The 26,689-nt window shown below is 44.6% G+C and overlaps 1 protein-coding gene across 4 annotated transcripts; it reads right to left on the reverse strand.

The window, feature by feature from the left end:
- Positions 1–389: 389 nt before the first annotated feature.
- Positions 390–26,664, reverse strand: NUP188 (nucleoporin 188). 4 transcript variants are annotated; one of them, XM_042879268.1, is made up of 45 exons: positions 26,618–26,664; positions 24,974–25,028; positions 24,311–24,384; positions 23,640–23,724; positions 22,940–23,020; positions 22,425–22,469; positions 21,851–21,943; positions 21,591–21,710; positions 20,966–21,177; positions 20,098–20,212; positions 19,391–19,591; positions 18,571–18,660; positions 17,959–18,024; positions 17,312–17,431; positions 17,037–17,163; positions 16,774–16,929; positions 16,356–16,482; positions 15,795–15,882; positions 15,631–15,707; positions 15,355–15,469; positions 14,909–15,029; positions 14,617–14,683; positions 14,053–14,181; positions 13,005–13,138; positions 12,570–12,676; positions 12,156–12,362; positions 11,367–11,536; positions 10,953–11,022; positions 10,255–10,322; positions 9,432–9,627; positions 8,877–8,954; positions 8,450–8,535; positions 7,890–8,035; positions 7,048–7,134; positions 6,579–6,760; positions 6,039–6,239; positions 5,277–5,369; positions 4,911–5,069; positions 4,002–4,139; positions 3,740–3,814; positions 2,870–3,079; positions 2,055–2,186; positions 1,871–1,941; positions 1,428–1,557; positions 390–1,239 (listed from the first exon to the last, which is right to left on the reverse strand). In XM_042879268.1, the coding sequence occupies exons 1-45, from the start codon at positions 26,641–26,643 to the stop codon at positions 1,069–1,071; spliced, it is 5,301 nt and encodes a 1,766-aa protein (XP_042735202.1). In that variant the 5' UTR covers positions 26,644–26,664; the 3' UTR covers positions 390–1,068. The 4 variants fall into 4 exon arrangements, with proteins under 4 accessions (XP_042735202.1, XP_042735203.1, XP_042735204.1 ...); XM_042879269.1 differs by lacking the exon at positions 26,618–26,664 and adding an exon at positions 26,330–26,394; XM_042879270.1 differs by lacking the exon at positions 26,618–26,664 and adding an exon at positions 25,653–26,010.
- Between the last annotated feature and the right edge of the window lie 25 nt (positions 26,665–26,689).

The raw sequence follows: 26,689 nt of genomic DNA on the forward strand, positions 1-26,689 counted from the left end.
GTTGATCAGCTTGAGAGAGACAACAGTGTGACACAGCGACACTGCAACCAACTCCAAGTCCCAGCTGGAACTCCTGCTCCAGCAGCAGTGTGGATCTGTGCACAGAGCAACCTGGCAGAAGAACCATTCTTAAAGAGTTTGGCGTAGCAATGCTTGTTTAAAACCAAGCAGCTCCCCAGTGTGCCAGTAAGAGAAACAGGAGGTGTGGGGAAGCCAAAGGAATCAACCTTTGATGTAATCCCTTCGAATGGTACCTGCACTGTCACTCACAAGCCACAACTCACCTTGCTGTTAGAATTACAGAAGCAAAGTACTTCAGCTCAACTGACACAGAACTACACAGAAGATGCGGAGCCTGGTGCTGCAGGATACAAAACCACAAACCCAGCTGCTGTCTATAAAGGTTTTAATATCAGTATAAATAGGCCACAGTTACAAAAAATTGCAAGACTAGAGCAATGGAATTTTGACTTAAAAACCTTGAGTGAGGCCTTGCTCTTCAGAAACACGCAGCACACAGACTGGAGGGTGGAGGGGAGGCGTGAGCACACATACACCATCTTGCCTTGAACCACTCAGTACAAAAATAGTAGAAAGATGGTCTCTGAATTGCTGGCTGATCCCTAGGTTGTGCCTTAACTGGACTCTGACTGGGAGGGAGGGGCAGACCGCACCTTGTGTTAATAGCAGAGTCAATGCCCAGAGGAGAGCCTGTCCTCTCATTCCATCAGCCAGAGCTTCCCCAGCTGAGGTACAAGCTATAAAAATAAAGGTTTTGACTGTTCAGCACTTTGTACCTGGCCAGGATGCTCTAGCAGATGGAGCAGGCAGGCTGTGCACTGGTCAATCTGAGGAGCTCCTCGCAGCTCTCCTTACATTCACTGCTCTGCAGGAGTTCAACAGGATCGTGTTGCTGATGTTACAGCTTGGTATCCAACGCTGCCCAGACCAGGCCTCCCTCCCTGCCCCAGTCCTTGTTACAAGCTCTGCCAAGGGTGATGCTTTCTGTGGTGGATATGAATCGTTCTGGTGCAAGTCCTGGAAAGGGAGGCTGTGGCAGAACAGCATCTATCTCTGCACGTGCCGGACGAAGGCCTGCACGAGCTGAAACAAAGGCTCCTGGCCCTCAGGCCCCAGCTTGGAGGCAGACTTCCCCTGGGGAGAGGGAAGAACCCCACTGGCAGGTGAGGAGGGACCACCACGGCGGAAATAACGAGACAAGCTGGAAAGCAGTGTACTCTGAAATTAGAAGATATCATGTGTTAGTTTCTTCCACGCACATATCCCTCTCCCTCCCAAAACGAGGTACAGATACCCAGGGCCCCCTAATGCAGGGGAATGAATGGGCTGTACCAGGCAGACGTAGGACCTTCTCCCATAAAACACGCTTCAATGAACAGTGAGAAAGAATGGTACAAGCTGCTTACCAGCTCAGAGCTCAGCTCCTGTTTCATCCGCTGCTTATCGCGGGGATGCACAGCTGGGTCTCTCAAGTACCGAACAGCCTGGGAGATGAGCAGGTAGAAACAGTTTTCCATTGTAAACATGAGCAGAGACCTGTGCAAAGAAAGGAGACAAATACCCCAGGTTTCAGATCACAAAGCCTGGGAAAAACTTCACCTAGAGTACATAGGAGGGACAACTGCTGCTGCTCAGACTGGGCTCAGGCAATGACAACAAAAGCTAAGGTCTACAGAGCAGAAATCCCCATTTGCCCTGCAGTGGAGAGCTTCACACAGGCAGCTGAACTCCTATCGCTCAGAGTGAGAAGTTCTGAAGCTACCCTAATGCTTACAAATCCCAGTTATGACCTGAGGAGCACTGGGTTCTGCCCCTTGGCCACAACTAAATAAAAGACCTAGAAACTTACTTGAGGGTTTTGGTTCCCTCTTGCATATTCAGCCCTGCAGCCTGAGGAAAAGGTTCCTTCTTCTTATCCAACTGAAAAAAAGACAGCTATTGGACACAGCACATACAGAAGCTACTTTTCAAAGTATTAAGTTCTCTGAGATGACTGCAAGAGCTGTGCTTTCCCAAACACAGACGGCTCGTACCTCTCCTAACATGTTGAGGGCCACATTGACTGTGGCAAGGAGGGTCCCAAAGGAAGGGGCGACATCCGAATCAAAGGCTGGTGTGGTGAAACTCAAGACAAAGAGCACGTTGTATTCAGCAAGGTCCAGTGACTGTGGAGAAAAGGAAGGAGGACTGTGTGACCCCTGAGGACATGAGCATGCTACTGTCACAGTAGCAGGAATATCGAGTCCCTGCAGCATGCTTTTTGTATGGAGAACCCAAAGCCCTGAGGTCACTTCTGCAATCTGTAACGCAGATGGAACAGCAAAGAGCACCGCACAGCTCTGCACACAGAGATTGCACTCTGTTCACAGGAGGGAGCAGAGCCTTACAACTCTCAGGCTGTGAAGCTGAGCAGAAGCTCAAACAATGACTGCTTCCAGACCGTTTAACTACGGGCAGCTACAGGAAGTAACTATCCAAAAGAAAGCAGCAGGACATTGTCAGAGTCAAGGATTAAACCCTACTTGGCTTAACTTGGAGACCAGGCCACCAGGTCACAGCTATGGGAGAACAAGAGTATCTCTTCTGAGGACACAAACCTAGCTGGCTCTGCTCCAGTAAGGCTGCACGTACGGTGCTGTGCAATCACACCACAGCTCAGCCAAGCCTTCTTCTCAGATCAGTGCCTGAGAACTGAGGGGAACTCCTGCTCTGTGCAGCAGAACAGCAGACAGATGTACAGCAGGGTCACTGTCACAAGCAGGATGGGCTGTGCTTCTCTTCATAAACCCATAAACCCTGTCACTTGAGATGATGGAAACCTCCCTGCTCAGGGAGAAACATCTCTTACCTGATCAAGGAGTATCTGGCAGACATCGGGGGTGAAGTGGCGCAGAGCAGCAAGAGATTTGCTGAGGATTTTCAAGAGGCTGTACTGCACCATTAGCAGTGCCTTCTGCTCTGCTGCCTCTGACTCAGGGCTGGGGTGTTTGGAAGAGGTTTGGGGATTACGCTGCACTCGTGGAGTCACACTTGATGGAAGGGAGTCACCATTTTTTGTCTGCAGAGAAAAGTGTCTTAGATACATTCATGACAGTTTTGCATTAAGGATGATGCTTTCAAGGAAAACTGCTACAAGCAAAAAGGAGGAAATAAGGCACACAAACTCTGTCACCTACTAGAAGCGTGAGAACTCACACAGTGCACAGCAGAAGAGGCTCTGCATTCTAGGAAAGCAGCTGCAAAGGCTGCTTGGATTTCACATTCCAGAAAAATCAACACAGCAAGCCTCAGCCATGCTGAAACAGCACATCAGTAGCAATGCATTATCTCTACCTCGTGTTCAACAAAGGATTCTCCAAGAACAAGAGCTGTATCTCTTAAACAAATTAAACCAGATTAAGGACATCAGGTCAGTGGTGTCTTAATGGCCCTAGAGAGTACTACAGCAACACAGCTTCCTCGCTGCTCTGTAGGCAGCTCTAGAATGATAATGGCACCACTCGAGCACAGGCTGCTGTTTCTCAAGGTCTGACCTTTCACAGTCTCAACTACTATCCGAAGACATTTTTGGTGTGGAAAGGTGCAAATCCTAGCTATTGATGATTGCTGGTAATCACCACTGGGAACAGAGTCTGGATACTGAACAACATTTGCCTTTCAGCATGAAGCATGAGCACACAAAGCTCCCCACCTCCAGCCTTTGGGTCCCCATCCTCACCTGCAGGTAGTGCTGGAGCATTTTGCGGCTGTGCAGCAGGGAGGTGCAGGCCTGACACAGGTAACACAGATTCACCTGAAATAAAGAAGGTGAGGGAGAAATCTCTTCAAAGATTAAAGCCCATCCAGGCAGAAAGCGTGACGTAAAGGAAAGAGCATAAAGAGCAGTAATAAAAATAAATGTAGTGCCACTTTCTCTTACCACATCCAATTTCTTGCATTCCAACACAAGGTGTTATCTACAGCAGTATCCCAACTCCTACCTGCATGTCCCTCATAAGCTGTGGCAGGTGGAAATGCCATTCCTTTGTGAAATTTGAGAGCTGGAGAATGAAGCCAACAGTGTGATCAGCCTCCTCCAGACAAGCCAAGCTCTGTACTGTCCGTACTGCATTCAGGCACTGGAAAGCAGAGAGAAGTAAATCAGGACATCAAGAGCTACAGCACAAAGTCCACTCTTCTCTAGAAGAAAAAAAGCAGAGATCTGCCCTTATGGGCAAACAAGGCATTCATTGGAAGTAGTTGCACAGCACACGGGGCAGAGACTCAGAGCACTTCACATTCTTAGAGGTAAATGCATTTCATAAGCTGTGCTGCTGTATGAGGAGGCAGCTACTTGTCTAAGGAGCTTCTGAACAGCACCTATGTACAAACTATGTACAAACAGAACTCTCCAGCACTGACATAAACTGCCCAATGCAGCTATTTCAGTATTGTAGGACCTGAAAGCTTGCCAGCCTGAATGGTGACTGAACCCCGGCCACAGCATTTTCATTGCTAGAGCACGGCAGAGCTGAAGTCATCTCTAAGAACAGCTCTTAGGCTCTTCTTTTCAAAGCAGATAATCACCAAGAAAGATCCCACCAAACCCTTGATTCTGCTCCTGTGCTGAGTAAGTGCATTACACACCTGTAGCAATGTTACAACCTCAAGGGTGAACGGGACAAAAGATGGTGACTGCCCAGCTCCAACAACCATCCTAACAACCACCCCTGCCTGACTTCATGGCTCGCAGGCATTCTGCCCTCCCCCACTTTTGAACTGTTTCTACTATAAACATTTCTGAGACAGCAGCTGTGTCTTTTCAATGCTTCTACAATTAGTGAGGCATTTCCACTGCTGCTGCAACACAGAAGCCAAGTAAACCATCGCAGAGGAGCTGTGTGACACACCTGAAGAATCCTCTCTTGATGGACACCAACAAAGTCCAGTGCTTCTGTCAGAAAGTTGTATCGCAGTGTCTTGAGGAGACGCTCCATCAGCGACATGGAAAGGCGATAGACGCCAGGCCAGGAGGGAGCATCCTGAGACTTCCGAGACGAAGCCGAGGTCTGCACAGATACAAAAACAAACGACTTCTTCACACCACTGCCCAGCACACCACACACCACAAACCCTTCACATCATTTTCAAGCCTTTAGGTCCTACAGGAGATTGCTGCCCCCCGACCCAAAGGGCTCCTGTCCAGCCACAGCCTGCAAGGCAGGGCACAGCAAGCTCTCCCGGCACACAGCCACCCAAAAGGAAGCAGCACCCACCTGAATGGCTCCATTAGTGCTGAGCTGGTACACGCTCAGGAGGGGCAGGCAGACACTCTGTGTGACACCAGCCCCAGCCACTGCTGCTGCTCCCTGCAAGGCACAGAATAAACTACCATTAACATCTGCAGGGTTCTCCCAGGTCTAAGACTGAAGAGGCTCCTTCTACATTTCCTATTTCTGTCCCTTGCATTGCCACAACTCTTTCAGAGAACCTTTGTCACACATTCTTCTGTACTGCTAAAAAGTTAGCAACAAGAAAAGCAACACCGTTCTTGCAATAAAATCTAGCACAGCTGTACTGTGAATTCCATTTCCACGTCACCTGGTTTGGTAAATGCCTAACCTTTGAGAAGAGCTGGCTTTGGAATGGCCTTCATTGCACTTAAAGCCCTACACTAAGCTGAATTTGTAATAGATAAGCAACGCTTTACTGCAAGTAATGGGAAACCAGTTCCAACACTTAATGCTGTTTTAAATAGGCTGGATAATCTGCATTGTAGATGAATACATTCAGTGAAAGTGCCTGTTCTAAATTACAGGCCTGCTCTGGCTGCCTCAGATCCTCCATCTGAGACATCCCATTAAAAAGAAGCAGCAGGCAAAACAGGGAGGCATAAAGACAGGCCCTACTGCTTGCCAGCTTCTAACAACCCATTTATCTGCAGATCACTGTGCACTGCATCACAGACACAGCAGTGAGATACACAGAGCCTATTAAACATGTATGCTTATATGCTTTCTTTTCTCTGCATCTCTCACCTGTTGTGTCCTTGCTAAGGTCAGCAGCAGATGTAATGAGGCCTCTGTGAAGTGAAGGTTTTGTTTAACTCTCAGGCTGATCTCCAAAGCAGTAAAGATGGTAGGAAGCACAGGGACTTTCCTAGTGATCTGCAGCCAGTAGTCTCCATCATCATCAACTTCACAGAGCTCTTTTGCGAGATGCAGACCCAAAACACAAACCTGGAAGGGAGAACAGGGTAAACACTTGACATGTACACCAAGAAAGAAGTCTTGAGAGCATTTCATGAGATGGTATGATGTTCAGCCCTTCTCAGAATCATATATTAAGGTGGCTGCTGTCCCTTACATTACATTCTATGCACTTCCTGGCTCTCATATAAATTGTGACAATGTTTCTTAGGACAGATCTGAAAGAGAGTCACAACAGCCAACTTCCCAGGCTGACATACACCAAAATACCATGGAGAAAGTCCCATGTGAGAACTGCCAAAGCTTTCTTTGGAGGCAGCAGGCAGCAAAGGGAGTCCCCAACATACACAGATCTTTTTGGCCCTTTACCCCATCTCGCTGGTCCTTGTGTTTAACTCGGGAGGCATCATCTGTTTCCATGCTGTCCTTGTCATCTGTGGCATCCCCCAAGGTCAGGCTGTGTCGAGTCTGATCAAAGAGTGCAATGACCTCATCCTGGAGTGTTTCACACACACTCAGCACCAGCTGGGAGTACTGAGGGATCTCATTCACTGCAACACACATGGAACAGATAACAGTTAGCACACCAACCCTGTACTCAGGTCTAACTGGTAATATCACTGGGATACATCCCTTGGAGTTATTAATGTTACTGTTTTTATTGCAGAACCCAAAAGATAGAATGTGAGGAATTGCAACAAAGTTAGATGAATAAGGCTAGAAGGATGTAATAAGTTATAAGATCACCATCTGAATCACACAAAACATAATTTTCCCAAGAAGTCATTATCAGCTGATTACATTCCAAAGCAGAAAGCAAGCACTGCTAAGGACTGACCATTCTGTAGCTGCTCCCAACAGCACTGCCCACCCATTTCTCCAGATTGCTGGCACCAGTCCATGGATGCAGTCTGCTGTCCATGAGCTGCATAAACACCACACTCTCATGAAAACCATCACAACAAATTGCACCACCTTTTACTGCCACGACTGCAAATTCAACTTCATCACCAAATGCAAACAGTAAAAAATAGCAACAACTCTCCACCTGCTTTATTTCCTGAATGACACAGGCCTGCAGGGCCAGACAGTGGGACAGGGACTGCACTCAGATCAGGTAAACTGAGACACTCCTCAACTCCACAGTGCTTTATATCTCAGCTGCACAGCACAGAGAAATACTGCCCAGATTCCACTGTATGCAGTGCTACTCCAGTGTAAGCAGTCCTGCAAAGGACTGAAGTAACAAAGTAAGTGCTGGGTTTTTTGTTTTGTTTAACAAAACACACCATCCGTGGTTTCTGTCACTTGTTATGTCACAACTTAAGGTATCTTGGTGACACAGTACTGGGATCCCTCCCACAACCACTGAGCTGTCTTCCAAATCACTCAAACTCCATTTTCACTTCCATCAAACTGATCAAACACAGGGGTTCTTGCCGAGAAAAGACAAGGCAGGGAAGACATGCACACTGAATGATATGCCTGAGATGAACAATACACCTCAGCTCTCCTAAAGCTAGTTAAAACAAGTTTAAAAACTGGAGATGTCACAGAAGCTAGCAATTATATTCTACATCTTGCACTACAGCTAACATCACACGCATTTTTATGGTAGCTTTAATGGTGCATTCAGCCACGGCAGCACTGCTCTTGATGTCTGTACATACAGAACCTCACCTTTCATCTCTTTCATCTGTAGCACAGTGATAAGAGCTGAGAACACTTTGGCTTTGGTTTTCTCCATCATCTGCTGATCAGCCTGTAGAACTCCCTCCAGAATCTGCGTCAAGGAGTTTATGATTTTATCCACAGAACCCAACTCGCTGACAACAAAAAGGAAGAGCTCTTCAGATTAGACAAGATCCCTCAGTAAATATACTGGCTCGACTGAGCTGTGTGCATCATTGCTTTAGGCTCTTCCAAAGAAATTTGGACAAGTCACCACCTCAGCCTCTCTAAAGACACGCACAGCACAGTGCAAATGCACAGCTTGCTATCACAAAAGCTTTTTTTTCCATACACTTTTCAGCAGAAAGTCAAACCATGTATGCACTGCTATAAGATCTTCCAGCAACAAACTACAGATATTTGCCATCTCAAAAGAAAACTTCATGATAAGGCATCAGATTCCTCCCCAAATCATTAAGGGAAAATCACCAGAGCAAAACACTCAAACATACTCTCTTAAGTCATTATATATAGCAGCAATCAGTAAATATCCATTGCACAATACCTACCTCTTCCACTTCTTCAGCAGGATGAGAAGCAGAGTACACAGCATAGAGCCCAGCTGCAGGCAAGATACTGACGTGGGAACTAGAAGCTAAGAAGAAACAGCACAAGGGTTACAGGTGTAACAGTCAATGCACTGGTGCAATGCAAGAAATGCTCAGCCCAAGCACCAACACCAAATGGTTCTGCAGCAGCTGGCAGCAACAGGGGAACCAGAGCCCTCTGCAGGCTCACCCAGTTATATCAAGAATGACACACATTGCACACAGATGTGTAAGAAGCTCAAGAGAAGGACTTTGATTCAGACCAATTTCACAGGATCTAAAAGAAAAAAAAAACCTATGATGGCAAGCAGCTGCAGAAATGGAGCTCCTTACAGCACACGAGATGAGCCATTGGGAAATTCAAGAACTCAGAGGAACCTGCACTTACCAGAGCCTTGGTCCCATTTAGAACATCCAGAAACAATTGCTGATGAACTGCAGGATCAGTGAGATGCATTATATCAGCCTAAGAGCCACAAAAGCAAAGCTCAATCAAACACAACTAAATATACACTGTTTTTCCACTTTAACATGGCCCTGCTGTTCTGTTACTTGAAGAATTCACCCAATTTTGTATCTGCTGAATAATGCAATTTTGCAGATAAGCATATGAGCAGCTAAAGAAGTTGGCAATGGCTGATTTCCCTGCTGGGCCATTCACTTCACTAAGCAAAATCTCTTCAGGACTACAGAATTACTCTGAATTGCTATAAAAATTGTATTCCACTCCCCCACACTCAGACAAAGCATTAACTACCCTAAGCCTACACCAGCTCGTGCCAACCTGTGTTCTGACTGCATATATAGTAACTGGAAGGAAATAAACAAGGGATTCTCACTGTGATGAAGCTAATCCCTGAGAAGTTGGCACTGCGTTATTCCAAGTGTTAACATCAGATTATCACGAGAGATAAGAGAAAAAACCCACGAGGGTGGCTCTTACATGGCTAGTGGATATAATCAGCAGCATCCTCCAGGCTGAGATGAGCATCTGATATTCTGTCATGGAGGCACAGCTACTGCCCTCTGTCTCTGCCACATAACAGGCCAATGATTTCACATATTCTGACCAATAAGCAAAGCGCTTTTTGGTGGAGAAATTCTTCAGCGTGTCTTTCAGGGACTGATCCAGGGAGCCCCTGACCAAATAAGGAGGAGAAGATATCTTCATTTATGCTTTGGTCAGAGAATACACTCCTTCTGAGACTCAGGTAGGAAAGCCAAGGGCACGGCTTGCAAGTGAAGGGTATTCCACAGATTAGACCTGTGCAGGGAATCCCACTTTTTGCATCACATTTTAAGAGAAAAGATGATCCCTGAAGAAAATCTACAACTTGTTTTGCTCTTTTTGATGGAGATTTCAGTCAATCCTGACTACCCATTGTATTAAAGGGCAGTTATGCTCAAAAACTCAAGTGTGAGGAAATGATTAAAATGTTATTCAGCAACCATTATGCACTTTGCTTATTTCACAATTAAATGAAATTAAACATGGAATATTCTGATTGCAGGACACAAGGAAATACCAGCATTCCCACCTACAGAATCAGATCACAAGCACACATTTGAATTTCCTGCAGTAAGATCACAATCTATGTCAATCAATTGCATAAAGTGATCTTGCAAAGACTGCATGTCTCTGCTCCCCCTATGCTTTCACAGGATTACATGTATTTATTTCCTGAAAGCCTGTGTGGTCTATTAGAACTAACACACAAAGTTCAGACTTCAGTAGAGGGATGAAGGAGAGACTGCCAAACACTCACTTGACAACATAGTAGATCTCCAAGCAGATGATTTTCATGATTAAGGCACAGGTATCCAAGACACTGAGCTACAAAGACAAGATGAAAACAAAATCTGAGCACCTTGCTTTGCACAGTGAGTGGAACTCTAATTTAACCTCACCCACCCGCTCACAGTGACTGATAACCTGGTTTGGCAGACTTGTTTCTCCCATGATACCACAGTTATGTCATTTGACAAAGGACTGGTGATGACACGGAAGGAATACTGGATTCAAAGTGGCAGACAAACTGAGAGAGGGCACAGGACTTCCATAACAAAGGGCAAAACACCCACAGAAAGGAAGAAAGCAAAAGACCTCACTGGTTCCTCCAAACTAGGCAGCCCAAGCTGTGCCTAAAAATGAGGAGTCAGACAGCATACACAGGACAGGTGCACCACATACAGCACATCTTCCAGAGGATGTAAGCACAGATGTCAGATAACACCTATTATGATTTCACATGTGAAAAAGAGCAGAGAATTTCTGAAGGCAGTCCACTGCTGTATAGCCACTCTCTGCAAAGAGCACAAGAATGTGCCTCAGCTCCTGCCTGCAATGAAACCAGTCAGTCATACTGCTTTTTAGAAAGCCAAAAGCACAAACAGCAGCCACACACACTTACAAACCTATCTGACAAGTACAAAGCTGCCTCCATCCTGCCCTGATGTAACTCACCTCTGATGTCTCTGAAGGTGGAGGCAGAGTCCCAAACAGTGGATTAGTCAAGTTTTCCCAAAACTTTGGCCTAGAAGATGGACACAGAAGTATTATCAGTTACCTCCCTCATGCCTGGCAGCATTTTGTCCATTCCAAATTCCACAGAAAGTATTCTTTGGTAAATACATGATTATGCAGCCTTGCACAAAAGAAAGTAAACAACATACATTTGCTTCTGAACATGCACACATTGGCTTTTCAAATTCTTTCCCAAGAGACAGTACAGATCAAGTTCAAAACACGCACACTGCTCAGCCCTTACTAGGATGCACAGAATCTAGGATAAAATTGTCCCTCAACACTCCAATGAACCAAAGAAAAGGCATAATGGGATACAGAGAGCAGAACAGACCGCAGGAGAACAACACTCACTTTGTCCTCAGAACCAGCATGGCGCTGTCTCTGCGGTCCTGCCACAAGGCGTGCAGGAAGGCGATGGCAGCACGGTGCAGGAGGGGAGGACACCAGTACCTCTCCTGCTGTTTGGAGTCTATCAGCTCTAAGACCACTTGGAGGCAACTCCACTCCCCCAGACTGAACTCCTAAACCAAAAGGAAATGAGAGGTTATGCCCCCACCATACCACTACAGACGTGTATTGCAGCAGAATGCCTTCAATGCCTCTCGAACAGAAGAGTAAATCTTGAGTACCTGATGCAGATACGTACTGTGTAAGTAACTATAAGGAACGTGTAACACAAGAGGGGAAAAGAGTTTTAGAGGTATAAAAAGTTGAGCTAAGCTAAGACTTCGTAAGACCAAATGCCTTCAAAAAGGTCCCAACTCATGAAGACCTCCAATTGCAAAGCAGCAGTGAGCAGGTGTTGAGAAGGACTGATATTAACTGTTATGCAGTGCATTCCCACTGAACGGCCACTGTTTGAGTCAGGAGAGTAAGGTCACAAGGATCTTTGCTTTCATTGCTCTGACTCAGTAAAGATGTCCTTATGAAAACTGAGGACAGCTGTAAGAAAAACAAAAAGCTGAGAGCACAGCACAAGCATTCATTGCATTCAATGCAAACGTGTTCTGCATTCACCTTTCCATCAGGCACACAGATTTGCACGTAAAACCTATTAGACTCTAGAGATCTGTGCCATAAGACAGAGGGATGTTATGATAAACCAGTGGTGAATTGCCAGGCAAATGTCAGCCATTCTACCTTTGAGCCATCACTGCCATCCTTCACTTCCAAGTTCAGGAAGAGCTCGATGAGCCCAGGCTGCGTCTCCACTGCAACTGTGAGGAATTCCAGGATCATGACCTTGATCCGCATGTCCTCAATCCTGCTCTGCAGGCGGGTGAGGAAGGCGTCACGGATGGCAGCAGCATCACTACCAAGGCAGGCATAAACAGACATGGGAGCAACCTGCAGAAGGAAGGAAACATCAGAAGCCAGGACAGCCAAATTCTACAGAACATTTCTTCTTTCAGCTTTCAGTCCACACTGCCTTTGGCCGACTTGCATTAATCTCCCTGATACAAACAAGTCTGAAGAAACCATTTTGAAAGAATTTCAGCTGTGGAATCAGGCACAAAAGGAAGAAGCAAAGCTCTTGTGTGAGCCTCATCCTACCGTAGCCAGTCGCTTGAGCAGCTGGATGGCCAGGCGTGGCAGTGCAGGGTCGTGCTTGTGGTAGATGTATTTGGCCAAGACAGCAATAAGATTGTTTCCATGAGCACCTGAAGGGAACACAATCAAAATCAAAGATAATAGCAGCTATTTCACAAATAATGCCTTCCAGAGCAGAAGGTGAGAATCAGGTAAGTCTTCCAAAAAAAATGAAGCAGGAGGGGATCTTGAAAATCACCTAGTTCCAACCCCTCTACCACGAACAGGGTTACCACCTGCTAGAGTGCCTTAAAGGAGGGAGAATTAGCTTTCTCCTATCACTACAAAGCACATTTTGGACATTTCAATAATTGACATACTGTCTGTAACAAGACACACACTGACTAAGTAATAAAAGAACCACAGCTTCCCAGGCTGTCCCTGTGGAGGAATACATACCATGCTGAGTAAGTGCCTGTTCCAGTGGAGATACCACACTAGAGGGGGGTTTCAATCGTATGACGTTATTGGTGACTGAGAATGCCAGCTTCACAGTTTGTATCAGCAGCTGGCCTTGGCTTTGTGACTCATCACTGTATTTCAAAAGAGAAAGCAAAGTAAGTAACTGTGTTGACAACTGACATTCAGTATCTGCACGACATTCAAAGATGAAATTCTGCACTCCGGCACTCAGAGGTTATAACACATTTTCACTCTGTCACATCACCACCCAGCAGCTGCTGAAACACAAACCCCCACACAGCCACAAAATATATTGTCTACTCAGCCTTGAATTCTCAGCATCAAACAAGAAAGGAAAACAGTCTGACAGCCTATTGTCACTTATCTCCCCCTCTTTAGGAGAAAGATGTTAAATGCATTAAGACAGAGGGAGAAACATTTGCAAGAGGCAATCTTAAAGAAATTATAAAGGCATCCATGATAGGTGACAAGACCCTAAATCCAGTACTTTCCCAAGGCTTTCCTTATGAGATAAACAGTCTGGAGAGACATGAAAGTCAAAAAGGATTTTCACACAGGTATTGCTTTCTCCTAAAGAGGGGATTCCCTTCCAGATGTTCTCAGAGAAAGGAATGGCAGACCTTCTCAAAAACAACCTCCTGACAAGTTTGGCTGGCTATGTGTCAAGGAAGATTCTAACTTTGGCTTATAATCCTCTTGCTTCTAGTTCACTCTATTCAGTCTTACAAATTAAATTCAAGTGAATACATTATTTTAAAAAAGTAACTGCTAACAAACTTAAAGTAATGGAGCAGCCACCAAGACATCACACGTCATTAACACTAAGCAAAGTAGAAAACTAAAGAATAGCATGGAGAGCGTACAGCAAAAATTACATATGGATCCATAACGAAGAAGGCTTGTTCCTCTAGAATTTACAAGGCAGGCTGCCACAGATCCCCAAATAAGTGCAATTATGTCAAAGCTACATTTCAAGTATTACCACTGTTTTTCTCCTCAGCTACTGAGATGAAGCACGACTCACCTACTAGACTGGGAGGCCATGACCATGTCAATAGTGTCCACACCAATCCCCATGATGTTAATGACAGCTTGCCCTGCTTCAGTGTTGGCCAGACTGAAGATGCACAAAGACTGAAGGCTGGGGACATTGCTGTGGGACAGAAAGACAACATTCAGAACACCACCATTAAGATCTCTCCCAGTACTTCCCCCCACCACTTACTAACAACCACAATAATGTTTGCATTTCTATATGTCCAGTAGCCCCCACTTCACTCTATCTTCTACTTCCTTCAGAGTGGATATATCAAATAGGAAAGCAGGTGGCAGTCTGCCCTATGGAACACATATGCTGTTTTCCCCTTCTTCATCAGATGTTCTAAAAACCAACATGCTTTGCTTTGTCTCTAATCTTTCTCTACCCTTCCTATTCACTGTAATGCAGAAAAGCACTGAAACCAGCACTGTGTAAGCAGGCCAGTAAAATGCAGGTAACTTTCATTCAAAAACTGAAATAAAAAGACAGCAGCAGAGTCCTGCTACACTGTAAACCAGCCTATCCCAGACCTGACATCACCCATCTCACCTGCTGCGAGGATCCATTTCAGGGCATAAATTCAGTATTGCATGAATCAATTGTAGGATGAGGCATCCTGAAACACAGACAAAATGGACTGCTCAGTTTTCAGGAAGACATGTTACCTAGTCCCTAATATTTTCAACCAAATCTCAGCATCTAGCAATTTTAGTGGCTGCACAAAGCAAATCCTAAATGTCTGCCAGAAAAGATCTGATTAAAAAATGGGGAAAATGTATGCATCCCCCCAAGACAGGTGATCCTTTTCGGTCTCACCTGTCTACCCTCTCTATGTCCTTACCAATTTTCTCTCTCACTCCATGAGAGTTGTAACGCCATTTGTGGTAATTTGGTAACATCTCCTTCAGGACAAACACAATGCAGGGCACAAGCCCTTGGCTCTGGGTGCTACCAAGCTGTCCCTAGAAGAAACAGAAATGTTATTTTTCCCCTTCTGGTTTAAAGGGGATTAAATCTTTCATAGGAAGATCAGCCACGTGTTTTTAAACGTGAGAAAACCACTGACACAGACTTACACACAACTTCTATTCTCTTGTAGCTCAGATCAGAGCAGTCTTTTTTGAAAGAACCAGAGAAAGCACAAAACAGCAGCACATAAGGAGTGCCAACCAATGACTGATTACCCAGACACACTGCACAGAGGATGTCAGGCACTGCTGTATTTCACTTTCTCACTGTATCAGTCTACAGCCGGCTTCACATAACGGCCACTCCAGAAGCACTCACCCGGACCAGAGTTGTGATGAGGTTCAGGAAGGAGATGGTAACGCTGTACTCGCCTTGAGGCTGCTCTATGCTCATCAGCAGGTTTCCATAGCCCCCAGCATTCATTCCGTCTGCACTGTGAAACAAGCAAGGGGATTCACTGCACAAATAGTACAACTTGGACATGAGTGAGAAATGCCAGATGCACAGATTGCATAAAGCTTAGATTTCAAACAGGCAGAAAGGTCTTATGACAAATTATGAACAATTCAGGCAGGAAATAAAAACAACCAATACCTAATCATGCGATTCATACTGGACACTGGATTGGCAACGAATGGTAAGAAGCCTGTATGGTGAAGGTCAGTCCAAACCTGCATGAGAACAAGTAGAAGTATTATCTCTCACTCACATATGTGTATTACTAGTTCTCAAACTTAGAAAACCAAGAAGGTCCTCACCTTGGCTGGCATCCGTGCAGCCAGTACAGTCAAACAATTGACACAAGAAGCAATGACGTCCATAGGGGGAGAGATTACAGTTGTCAGCCTGGGAAAGACAAATACACATAGAATGCACTGCCATCTGTGATCTAGTCTATATGCTGTTGTTTTGATCCAAAGCATCAAACCCACGTTCCAGCACAGACACCAGAGTCTGCACTGTCAGTCTAGCTTTGCCAACTCCTTCTCTCCCTTGAATCAGATCAATTTACTGCACGAGGCAAGGCTCATCAGACAACAGGCTGTCACAGTGAACAGTGATTATCCATCAGATGACTGGAGGGAGAGTTAATATGTGCAACAACATGCAAGAAAGAAGTGAAGGAATCGTGGTTCTGCTGCATCAAAGCATTCTGTAGCCCGAACAGTCCTTACTGAACGTCAGCCTTGGGGAGTTCAACCACTGAGATGCACTTCTTTCAAGTCTTTTGGTAAAATGGGTAAGTGACACTCTTTGAGCTCATTACATCTTGTCAGGTATCCCTGCTGTTAGTGACTCCATGCAGGTCAGTAACTCACCTCTGCAGCAGCATGTAGATTCGTGACGTGATTGGCAGAAGGCAATCTGCTATGGATACATCAGTGCTGATGACTTTGTGAACCAGATCAATGATTGGCTTGACCCTCTGGCAATGCTGAATCACATCTAGATAAAGAAAACTAACATTAGAATGCAAAAATCACACATCAGCAGCTTAAAACAATGCACGTTCATCTTCCAGAACATCCCCAGGCTCATTTCATTGTATGCTCTCAGCCTATTGCAGTGAATTACCATAACTGAAACCCCAAACCAAAACCAACAACAATAACAAAAACAAATGGGGTTTTGGGTAAAAATTCCAAGCTCTTTCAGAAGTACTGAGAGCTGCTCAATCCTATCATTAACTTGAAGTTGATAACAACAATCAATTACTTTATTCTGTCTTATTCTCACCTGCTGTGGATACAACATGGAGCAGCATTTCAATCTCACAGGTAAACAGTGTCCAGCTGCTGTAGGAATACTCCCATCGTACTAAATAAGCTCGATCATCCAGCATCACTTGGCCCACTGTTCCCTGAGGTATCCGCAAATTTGTCTGACCTAGTCCTAAAGAGTGAAGAAGCAAGTAAATCTCCCCACAAGTTAGAAGCCAGGTGAAGAATTAAATTCCACAAAGCACTTGAATAAGAAAAGATGAAATGCAGTTTCCTCACCCAGAGGATAGAGGAGCTTTGGAGCCTGCCTTCGCCACAAGGTGCCATCTTCATGAGAGATCACATCAGGAGGTTTATGCTTGTACAGTTCTATGTAGAAAGACATTTTATCCAGGAAACTGTACACCTGCAAGAAAGAGAGCTTAAAAAACACAGCCAAAGTGACAGATCCTCTTAAAAATTAATTAACCACGTCATTACTGTGCATTACCACAGAGCATGTTACCCCTATCTTGAAATAAACAATCTCCCAAACACCAAGAGAGATCTTGTACCTTTTTTGCAGTAGATTTTTCTGACACAAGAGCCTGGAGCAGCTGAAGGAGAGGAGTAAGAAGGTGGGGGAACATCCCACATACACTGTCCAGGATAATACCCAGACCTGCAGTTGGTTCCTGGTGATGGAAACAGAACAAAGGTCTTACTGCTAAAGAGAAATGCTAAAATAGCCTCAGTACAGCATAAGGATGTAGCTCCTTTTCAAGTCGTACATTGGAGACATTAATCATGCACAGAAGTATCACTCCAGTCCCTGCACAGACTAAAGCATGAGGCAGTGTGCAAGTATAAGGCAGGAAGACTGCTGCATTACACATCATCCTAATTCTGTAACAACAAAAAAATAAGCATGATGCCTTTATGAGCAGTTAGTTCAGTCCTTGCAATCCCAGCCCTGTTTGAAACTATCACCTATATTAAAACTTGTTCCAGTATCCTTCAAGAGTAAAGCCAAGGATAGACCTAAAAGGCAGGAAAGGGCAAACATAAATATAAGGTAGATAGAAATGAACACTGGCTCCTCAGGGCCTCCTAGCAACTAGCTAACTAAACATGATCAGCCTGTTCCTTTCCTAAAAGGGAATCCTTGTATCAGGTCTTGGTTATAGGCAAGGTAGGTCAAAGAAATGGCCAGCACACTCACTGTCTTCCAGAAGAGCTGAGGAATGCTGGAAGCTGACAGAACTTCACATGCTGTATCAATTATATCCTTCAGAGGACACGAGGAAAAACAAAATGAAACGTTACTTTACTCAGAGAGTTCTCACCAGAACCAAATTTTAGCACATTCCTAAATTTTAAGTTTCCATGCTTACCAGCTAAGATGGAACTACTCTTTCTAGACAAAAGAGAAGGAAACACCCCCCACAAAGCCAATCTAAGGCTATGCTTCTTATCAAGGAATGGCCTGGCCAGGACAAACACATCCAGTACATTTACAAAGGACTATATAATGTCCCATCAAACTTAAAAACTGAAAGTGCATTACTTCCATTGCTTTGGAAATAAAACATTGACAAATAGTTTCAAATCCATAGGACTTCAAGTTCAAGACACTCTGCATTGCACTGTTATTCAGCCAGTCTGCAGAGGTGCTTACTAAACGTGCATTGAGTAAACCACACTTTTAAATCTATCTAAAACACAGATTTTGCTGTTTCAAATGCAAGATTACAACTTAACAGAAGTAATTAGTATCAGTTATGACAGGTTATTTCAAATTAGCTAACAGATGCAGTGAGTGTTGGATGCTTACTTGCTGATTGCCCAATGTGTGCAATTCCAGCGATGTCAGGACAAAGGAAAGGAGCTCATAAATGCACATACAAGCTGTGCTGAATGTACACTGCAAAGAAAGAATACATAAGGGCATTACAGGAGAGATTATGAGCTATAGAACATAGTGCAACAGCACACAGTCTCCTTTACAAACTGCACACCTCTGAGTAACTGCCTCTGCCACATATCCTTGCTACAGTACAACATGCAGTTGTCAGTTAAACCACACACAACATGAAAGGTTCCACTGAAGTGAGAAACCACTCACTACTACTACTACTACCACGAGAAATGCCTTCAAAACATCAAAAAAGAACCATTGAGTGTTCAGAGAAATCAGATTCCTCATCAGTTTCTGCCCAGCAATGTGATTGCTCTCACACACTGCACTGCTTAACAAAACCTTATCTGGAGAACAGTGCAGAGTTAACTCAGCTAGCAGTCAGATCTACAACAGCAAGTGTACCCACAGAGGCAAATCAACAAATGTGATTAGATGCAGTCTGTTCTGATCAAATGAGGTACAACACTCCTACTCACAGCAGGTTTTTTGTTTGTTTTTGTTCAGTTATGGCTTTTTTCATTCTTTAGGCATAAAAATCTGTTTAGCACCAGTTTGATTTCTGCTTCTCACGGAAAGAACATGAGATGATAAAACATGCTTTATTACATGCTATGGTTCAAATCAGCTTTAGCTTGCAATCGCTTTGATTCAAAGTCATCCACTTCCCACACATCTTTACATCATCAGTAGTTAAAAGCCTTCAAGAGCTTACATATGATACTAAGAAACTCACATTCTTGCCTCCACTGCTAAGTGATTTCAGAAGCTTTGTCAGGTACTGGAACACGTTGAGCTGGATAGCAGTGCTGCCCATTCTCCTGATAACACTGGCTGACTCCTCAGGATTGATGGTATGACGGAGCAGAGCCCAAGCCAAAAGCACTGGAGCGTGATGTGGGACATCCCCTAAGTGCAGCAGCTGATTGTCCATCTCCTGCACAGAGACAAGAGCAACACAACTGAGATCCCACAGAAGCAGGAAATACTCAGTAAGCATATTGCTGATGGCACCTTTCTGCTAACACTCATTGTTCTATTGCAGTTACTTCAAACATCCAATGGATCAAACCGTGCATTTGCAGTCCTGCTCTGGTTTTGTGCATCTTTTACTGACTTTGTGTTCTTCTAACCTCAGAAGATCTCTGTCCTAAAAGCCCTGACACTGAATGAAACAGAACATTTTTAAAGCTCACACTGCCTATCTCTTTGCACACACTTTTCTTTAAAGAAAAGCCCAAGATAATCCAGCAAATAAGTGAGAGAAGAATTCATTTCCTTCTTATCTGTCCCATCACGTACCGTGGATGCTAGCTCTTATATTTGGTTAGCAAACACAGGTCAGAACCTTTTATACATAATCTTTTAGCAGCACTGCTTGGACAACCAGAGGAAGTTTTACAATGTCAGGCTGAATGTGGGGTTACCCTGCCTGCACTTTACCTGGTGGATATGTGCATTATTGGCTAACTTGTGCTCCTCTGTCCTACCATCCAACGCTCGTTCATGGAGGGTGTCGATTTCCATGCCTTCCACCACAATAAGAGCACTAAGGTAGCTGCAAGCAGGAAAGAGGAAAGACAAAATCAAGTAGGTGAGACATTTTATTTCAGAATTCAGTTGGTTTCTAATTTAAAAAGAATGATAAACAATGAGAACAACATTCGGTTTGCATTGGTTCAGCTGCTCTTTGAAGAAATACAAAATCATGTAAATCAGCAGCAGGTAATCCAAATTTTGTCTTGAAATGCTAAGCATAGAATGGATGAAAATCTTCAAAACTACCACTGAACAAACAAACAAAAGTCACTGAAATTTGAAGACAGCTTTTCTAGCTTTTTAACTCTATGCCACCCACCAAGACTCTCAGTCCTTCAGGATGCTAAGCTAAGTCCCACACAGCAAAACAAAGACATTGTGGCCACTTGTGTAAGCAGACCCACAGCCTGTACTGAGGCCATTCAGTTCACAGTACAGAGATGTGAAGATGCAGTTTCACTTTACAACTAGACCATCTAAGAATAAATGGCACTGTGTCTTCATTGCTATTCTTCCTACAAAGTTAAAGCTGGCATCTGGATGCCCCACTGCTTTGCAATCACATCTTCATTTTGCCACAAATGTCCAATGCAATCAGAAAAGACTTTCTGCCTTCATCACAATTAGTTCAGCTTGATTTTCAGAGAGGTGATTTTAAAGTGGTGATTTTGAGAGAGAAAAGAAAGAAAAATAAGCACTTTCTTTTTTTCTTTTTAACTGAGAAAAACAACTGCACTGTTCTGTACTCACTTGACAAATACACGTTACTTACCCAATATGATCCACCAGGTGATCCATGCTCTCGTCTATCAAATGCCTGTTGGTTTGTCTAGTGCCAAATCCCTGCTCCTTGAACAACTTTGCAAATACCAGAAGATCATCAGGTACCATTTCAAAGTATGCATGGTAGAGGAAGATGACTTCCAGGAGCATGGACTGCTCACGGAGGCATTGCACAAACCAACGGGAAACCTGACGTTCTGTCTGCACAAGGAGAAGACCCATCATCATGCATCAGAGCTCAGAGATCAGACAAAGCAATCAGAAACCAAGAGGGGCTGAGCTACTTCAAAGTCTGCATGAATAACATGAAAAGCCACTGCAAGTACAGTACTGACACAGAGACACTATGAAGGGCCACACGAATTGACCTGTTGGCTGAGTGTCATCAACAGGCTTCTTACAAGGAAGAATGTGTTTCAAACAGCTTGCTTTGGTTCTGAGCAAAAGCGTGCTCAACTAAAAACAATGGTTAGGTTTCTTGGACTAAGAGAGCCATCATTTTAGGCTACATGTCTGCATACAGACATTTCAACACGCTGTACATAAGGAAAGACTTTCTAAGTTAGATGGATACACTTGGTAAGTTTTATAGAAGAGCACAGACAAAAAAATACCATGAGATTTCCATGTGTTTCCCAGGTGGGAGCTTCTGCTTTGTACAGTTCTTCAAACTGCTTACGGTAATTAGGAACAAGCTCCTTTTCCAACTTCTCGACACACTGGAAGTACTGTGCCTTCAACAAGCAAAGAAATACATAAATGAACTCCCACATGCATTCTTGTGTGGTTTTTGCAACCACAAGTGGACAATTAATACACAACTTACATATTTAGCTTATTTCAATGATATCCAGGAAAGGGTTCCTGTACTCACTGCATAAGGGTGCCTCTCATCCTGAAAATAAGTGAGCAGATGGAGGACACAGCGCAGAATGCAGATCCTCTCTTCATAGTAATAGTCAGCAAGCTGTGAACACATAACATTACCAGCATCACTTGGGTACTGTGTTCAACTCCCATTCACTTTCCTCGACCAATGCCTACAGCACCAGAATATACAGAGCTCAAACACTACTATGGATGGAATTTCAACTTAGCAGTTTTAAGTTATCTAAAAAATTATTTAAAAAACCACTAAAATTTAATTAACAGAATTCAATAAAACATGTTGTTGGGACATGTCTATAATTATGCTATTCAATAAAACTTGGAAAAGAAAGGCAAAAATGAGATGCAGTCTTCCATTCTTAATCTTCAGCCATCTCTGCCAGGCGTCCATTTCAGAGCTGTCCCTTCAGACAGAAACATATAAACCCACAGGCTTCAGAAATTGTGGAAGCTGAACTCGCTGACATTAATCCTAAAATCTCCACCATCCAAGGCTTTGTGAATACAAAATGTTAGTTCCCAGATCTTTTCACTAGAAAATATAAATGGAAATGACTAACCTTCAACATCAGAGCCTGACTCTGCCTTTCATCCTGAAGAACTGTCTGTAAGCAAAACATAACAAAATAATTACCTACTGCAGAAACACCTACCCACAAATACCATCAAAAACAAACAAACAAACAACCCACAACTGAAAGAAATGAGAAATTTTTTCTTTCAATTTCTTTTGGAAAGACAGTTTCCAAAACTACAAAACACTTATTTGTAAATGTTTGCTCTTCATCTCCACCCACTCTCATTCACACATCTGCAGGTTTCCTGTATTCCTTGAGACACAGATGAGCCAAATCCTTGCAGACAGATTCAAGCAGGAAGAGGACCAGAAAGTTAGACCTGAATTTCTGCTGTCACGTTTTTATACAGTGGTACTTGGCCACTGCAGGTTTAGTGAATGCAAACTACAGTCTTTTCCAATTCAGAATGTGGGGTTGCATATGATCGTGTTCATCAACAGATTACTGGTATTGTGGACAGATGTACAGCAAGCAGGAAATAAATGGGAGCTAAGGACCTTCAGGGAGTCCCTCGTTCCTCTGTAATCCTCCTGAAGATAACACTGCAACAACTGCACGCTCTGCTCTTCATCCAGACCCTGAAGAAAAAAAAAGAGAGATGCTCTGAAACAAACAAAAGTGAACTGAATTCATTGAAGATAAATATTCTCTCCAAATATTTCAGGTAGATTTTCTCTTCAGAATAAATAATAACAGAAAATTCTTGCTTTTCAGGATGATGCTTGTTTCAGCCAGCACTTCCATTGAAAGCAAAATACACAAGCTTTGATGTAACTCAGGTGCAGCCAGTTAAAACCTCAGCAAAGGAGCACCACAGTCACTTAAACAAAGGTACTGCCACAGGTCACCTAACTCTCACTCCCACAGGGGAATCACAAGGAACATAACCTTGCAGGTAAACAGCATTTGGGGCAGGTACTTTAAGGGATGTTGGTTTTTAGCTGAGCAGTTTCAGACATCTTGATAGAGCCCCAGATCAAAGAGGATTGCTTCCAAAAAAATGGAGGGGATGAAAACCAGGAAAAACAAACCACCTCATGCAGTCACTAATAACTGCAGGGAATTCTGATGTAGGGCCTCTATGGGTGTTTGTAACCTCCTTTAGATTACTTTGAACTGAAAGAAACTTAACTTTGCCTCTCCTCAACACCAAGAAAAAGGATAAAAAAAAATAATCAGAAAAGCACCTTCACTCACCAAAAACTTGCTGACCCTCAGACCCAACTCTTTTAGTAGAGCAGCTACATCTTTGTCAGCTTTTACCTTCTCTGCTGAAGTTGTACTAAAGAAAAAAAACAGTCATTAAAAACACAGCAACTCCAAGGAATGAACTCAAGAGGCTTAATTTCCAAGTTCTCAATTCTATCAGTTCAAGCTGAACGCCTGTTTGCTCTCAGTTTGCTTTCAATATGTCACACAGCAACAACCAGCAGTTTTGTTACCAGATAATACTCAATATTGTTCACTACCTTATTAGCATAATAAATACAGGCTACATTCATTCCATCCTTTCCAGTGAAGGAATCCAGTTATCTCTGACATGACCAAGTGCCAAGAGGAGCCACTTGATTGCAGAGTGCAAACCTGCACTTGGGCACCACAGCTGAGCAGAGGTAAACAAGGGTTAAGAGCTTTCAATGTTGGTAATGACAGCAGAAGCTACTGTTCTTTCTTTCTGGCTTGTATTTTATGCCCTAGAAAGCAGTCTGGATTAAGCACTGCCCATTGGTGCTCCTTTCCAAAAATCTCAAGTCATGCAAGAGAATAAAGATCTGTTTTTAGAAAACCAGAAATATTCAACATGCTCCTCTACTTACTGTTAGATTCCATTGCAGAGGTTAATTTCTATTATCAGACAATTACCGTACCTTGGAGGTTTGTAGTACGAAAGCCCTTCTAACAATCTCTGCCAGTGCTTGTTCAGTTCTGATGCAATCTGTGCCTGAAAAGCAAACCAAGTATTACTGAACAAATTCCTCAAATCTCCAGTCCAGTAGCAGATTTGTTTAAGTGAAGCAAAGAAATTCCACCATCACAGAGATTGGAACAACGAGGCAAACAACAGCATTACGATTCAGACTGATTCAAGGTGAGTATTGTATGAGAAAGCCTGCTGCCTTGCCTAGTATTAGGAAAGGAGAGGAATGAGGAGGTGCTGGTCTGGGTTCTGATACGTTTGCATTTCCATCCTCTAGGCACACTCCTGGATGCAGGGGCTCCATCCCAGAAAATCCCAGAAGCAGGCTGCACCACTCACATACACCCTGTATCAGTCAGTCTAGCAAGCAGCACTTCTGTCCACTCCTGACAGGAGCTACTTTTCATATACTCTCTTCCAGGCAGAAGCTGATGAAGCAACTATAAGCAAAGAATGGAAGAACAAACAAGTAGTGGAGAAAGAGCAACAAAAATCACACCAAGGAAAAGGAAAATGCAACAAAACTAGTATTCAAACAGATGTACAAAGGATGTATTTGACCACGGAGTCCATTAAGTGAGAGGGAAATGGGCTCATCAAGATATGGACTTACTGGTTCTCTTAATGCTGATCTGCCCAGGAGAATTGTCCACAATTCTCTGCTGCTCCTGTAAACAAAGGGAAAATGTGGAGACTGTTTAAACAACAAACACCATTTCAGGCTTCTATTTAGTGTGTACCATTTCAAACTTGCAATTATTATTTTAGAGCAGATCATATTGCAACATAAAGAAAAATAATTTAAAGGAGCAGAGGGGTATTTTATTGGGTTTCATATGATGCTGCCCTCCAAACAAATTCCTCTTTAACAGTTTCTACCTTCACTGAAAGAGGAATTCAAAACTAGGTGAAGAGAAGAAACACAACACCTTTCCTAAGGGGAAATTTCACTAGCCTCAGCTATTCAGAACATGCACCTGAGCTGCTTGTTTCCTCCTGATTCCTGGGAAGCTTGTAGGAAAGCCAACCTGTGCTGGAAAGTGTTACAGACCAACACTTCACCCTGGCAAACACACAAAGACGAGCCTCCCTACAACAGCTCTGCAGAAGCACACGTACCTAAAAGAGCAAAGCTCAGCAAACTTTAAAACCAATGATTTGTCAGCAACATAACACAAATCAGGAGTGAAAATGTCACAACTCCCCATGCAAAGTTCAGAAAATAACAACCCATACCCCAGTAACTTCAGACTGGCATCATCAAAATAAGCCGCTAAAGAAGCAGGAGTCACCTGTAACACCTGACACGTGGTGCCATCCAAGTGGCTTATGGAAGCTGCTATTTCCAATACATCTATCAACCAGTTTCTACCTTCAAACTCCTCAGCAGGAGCAGCTCGCTGCATGGGAGCCACACAGCCCTGCTGACTGTGCAGGTGGAGCCTCTGCAGCCCAACGGGTGCCGAAACGATACCGAATTTTACCAAGAAAAGAACGGCTTTGCAGTGCAAGAGCCAACCTCGCACTTCATTCCACCCTAACCTCTTTAATTAGACTGCGGGAGGGCGAAGGAAGGCAAGCTCCCTCGGCCCGGCCGTAGGGCACAGAGCTGCTCTCGGCCCCGCTGGGGTTGTGAGCTTTGCTTTAATACAATTTAAACACCCAGGGCCAAACGGAATCTGAAAGCGACAGAATAAACGACCAAAAGGGAACGAAAGCAGCGATCCGAAGGAGCTCGTCCCAAAAAAGGGCTTCCTTCCTGCAGCTCTCACGCGGCTGCCGGTTCCCTTCGGTCTGCAAAGGGCTTTCCGAGGAACGAGGCCGAGACGCCGCACTTCCACAGGGATCGCCGCCGCCCTGCGGGCACGGAAAGCCCGGGGCGCGGCTGGAGCCCGCCGAGCGCAGCTCCGCCCGCCGAGGCGGCCGACAAGGGGATTTCCTCGGCAAACCGCGCGTTCTCCCTACGAACCGAGGCGCCCGGCAGACCGGCGGCATCCCGCAGGAGTCGCACGGAGCGCCTCAAGGCCCCGCAGCCGAAGGACGGGGCGGGGCCAGGCCGAGGGGCGGGGTCAGAACGGCGCGGGCCCCGCGGCCGTTAACTCTCCCCTGTCCGCCCCCCCCTCCTCCCCAGCTCCTCCTCTCCACCGCTCTCCTTCTCTCCCTCCCCCCGCGGCGGGACTGCGCGCACAACGAGGGATGGCGCCCCCCGCTCCCGCTCTCCGTTCCCGCCGCAGCAACCGCCGCCGCGTCCCCGCACCTCGCGCACAGCCCGCCCGCCGCCATCTTCGCTGCCCCTCTCACGTGACCCGCGAAGCCGAGCGCGGCGCCC

This window comes from Lagopus leucura, unplaced genomic scaffold (genome assembly GCF_019238085.1).
Source record: "Lagopus leucura isolate 7727_CA_CO unplaced genomic scaffold, USGS_WTPT01 Super-Scaffold_100022, whole genome shotgun sequence".
NCBI lineage: Eukaryota > Metazoa > Chordata > Aves > Galliformes > Phasianidae > Lagopus > Lagopus leucura.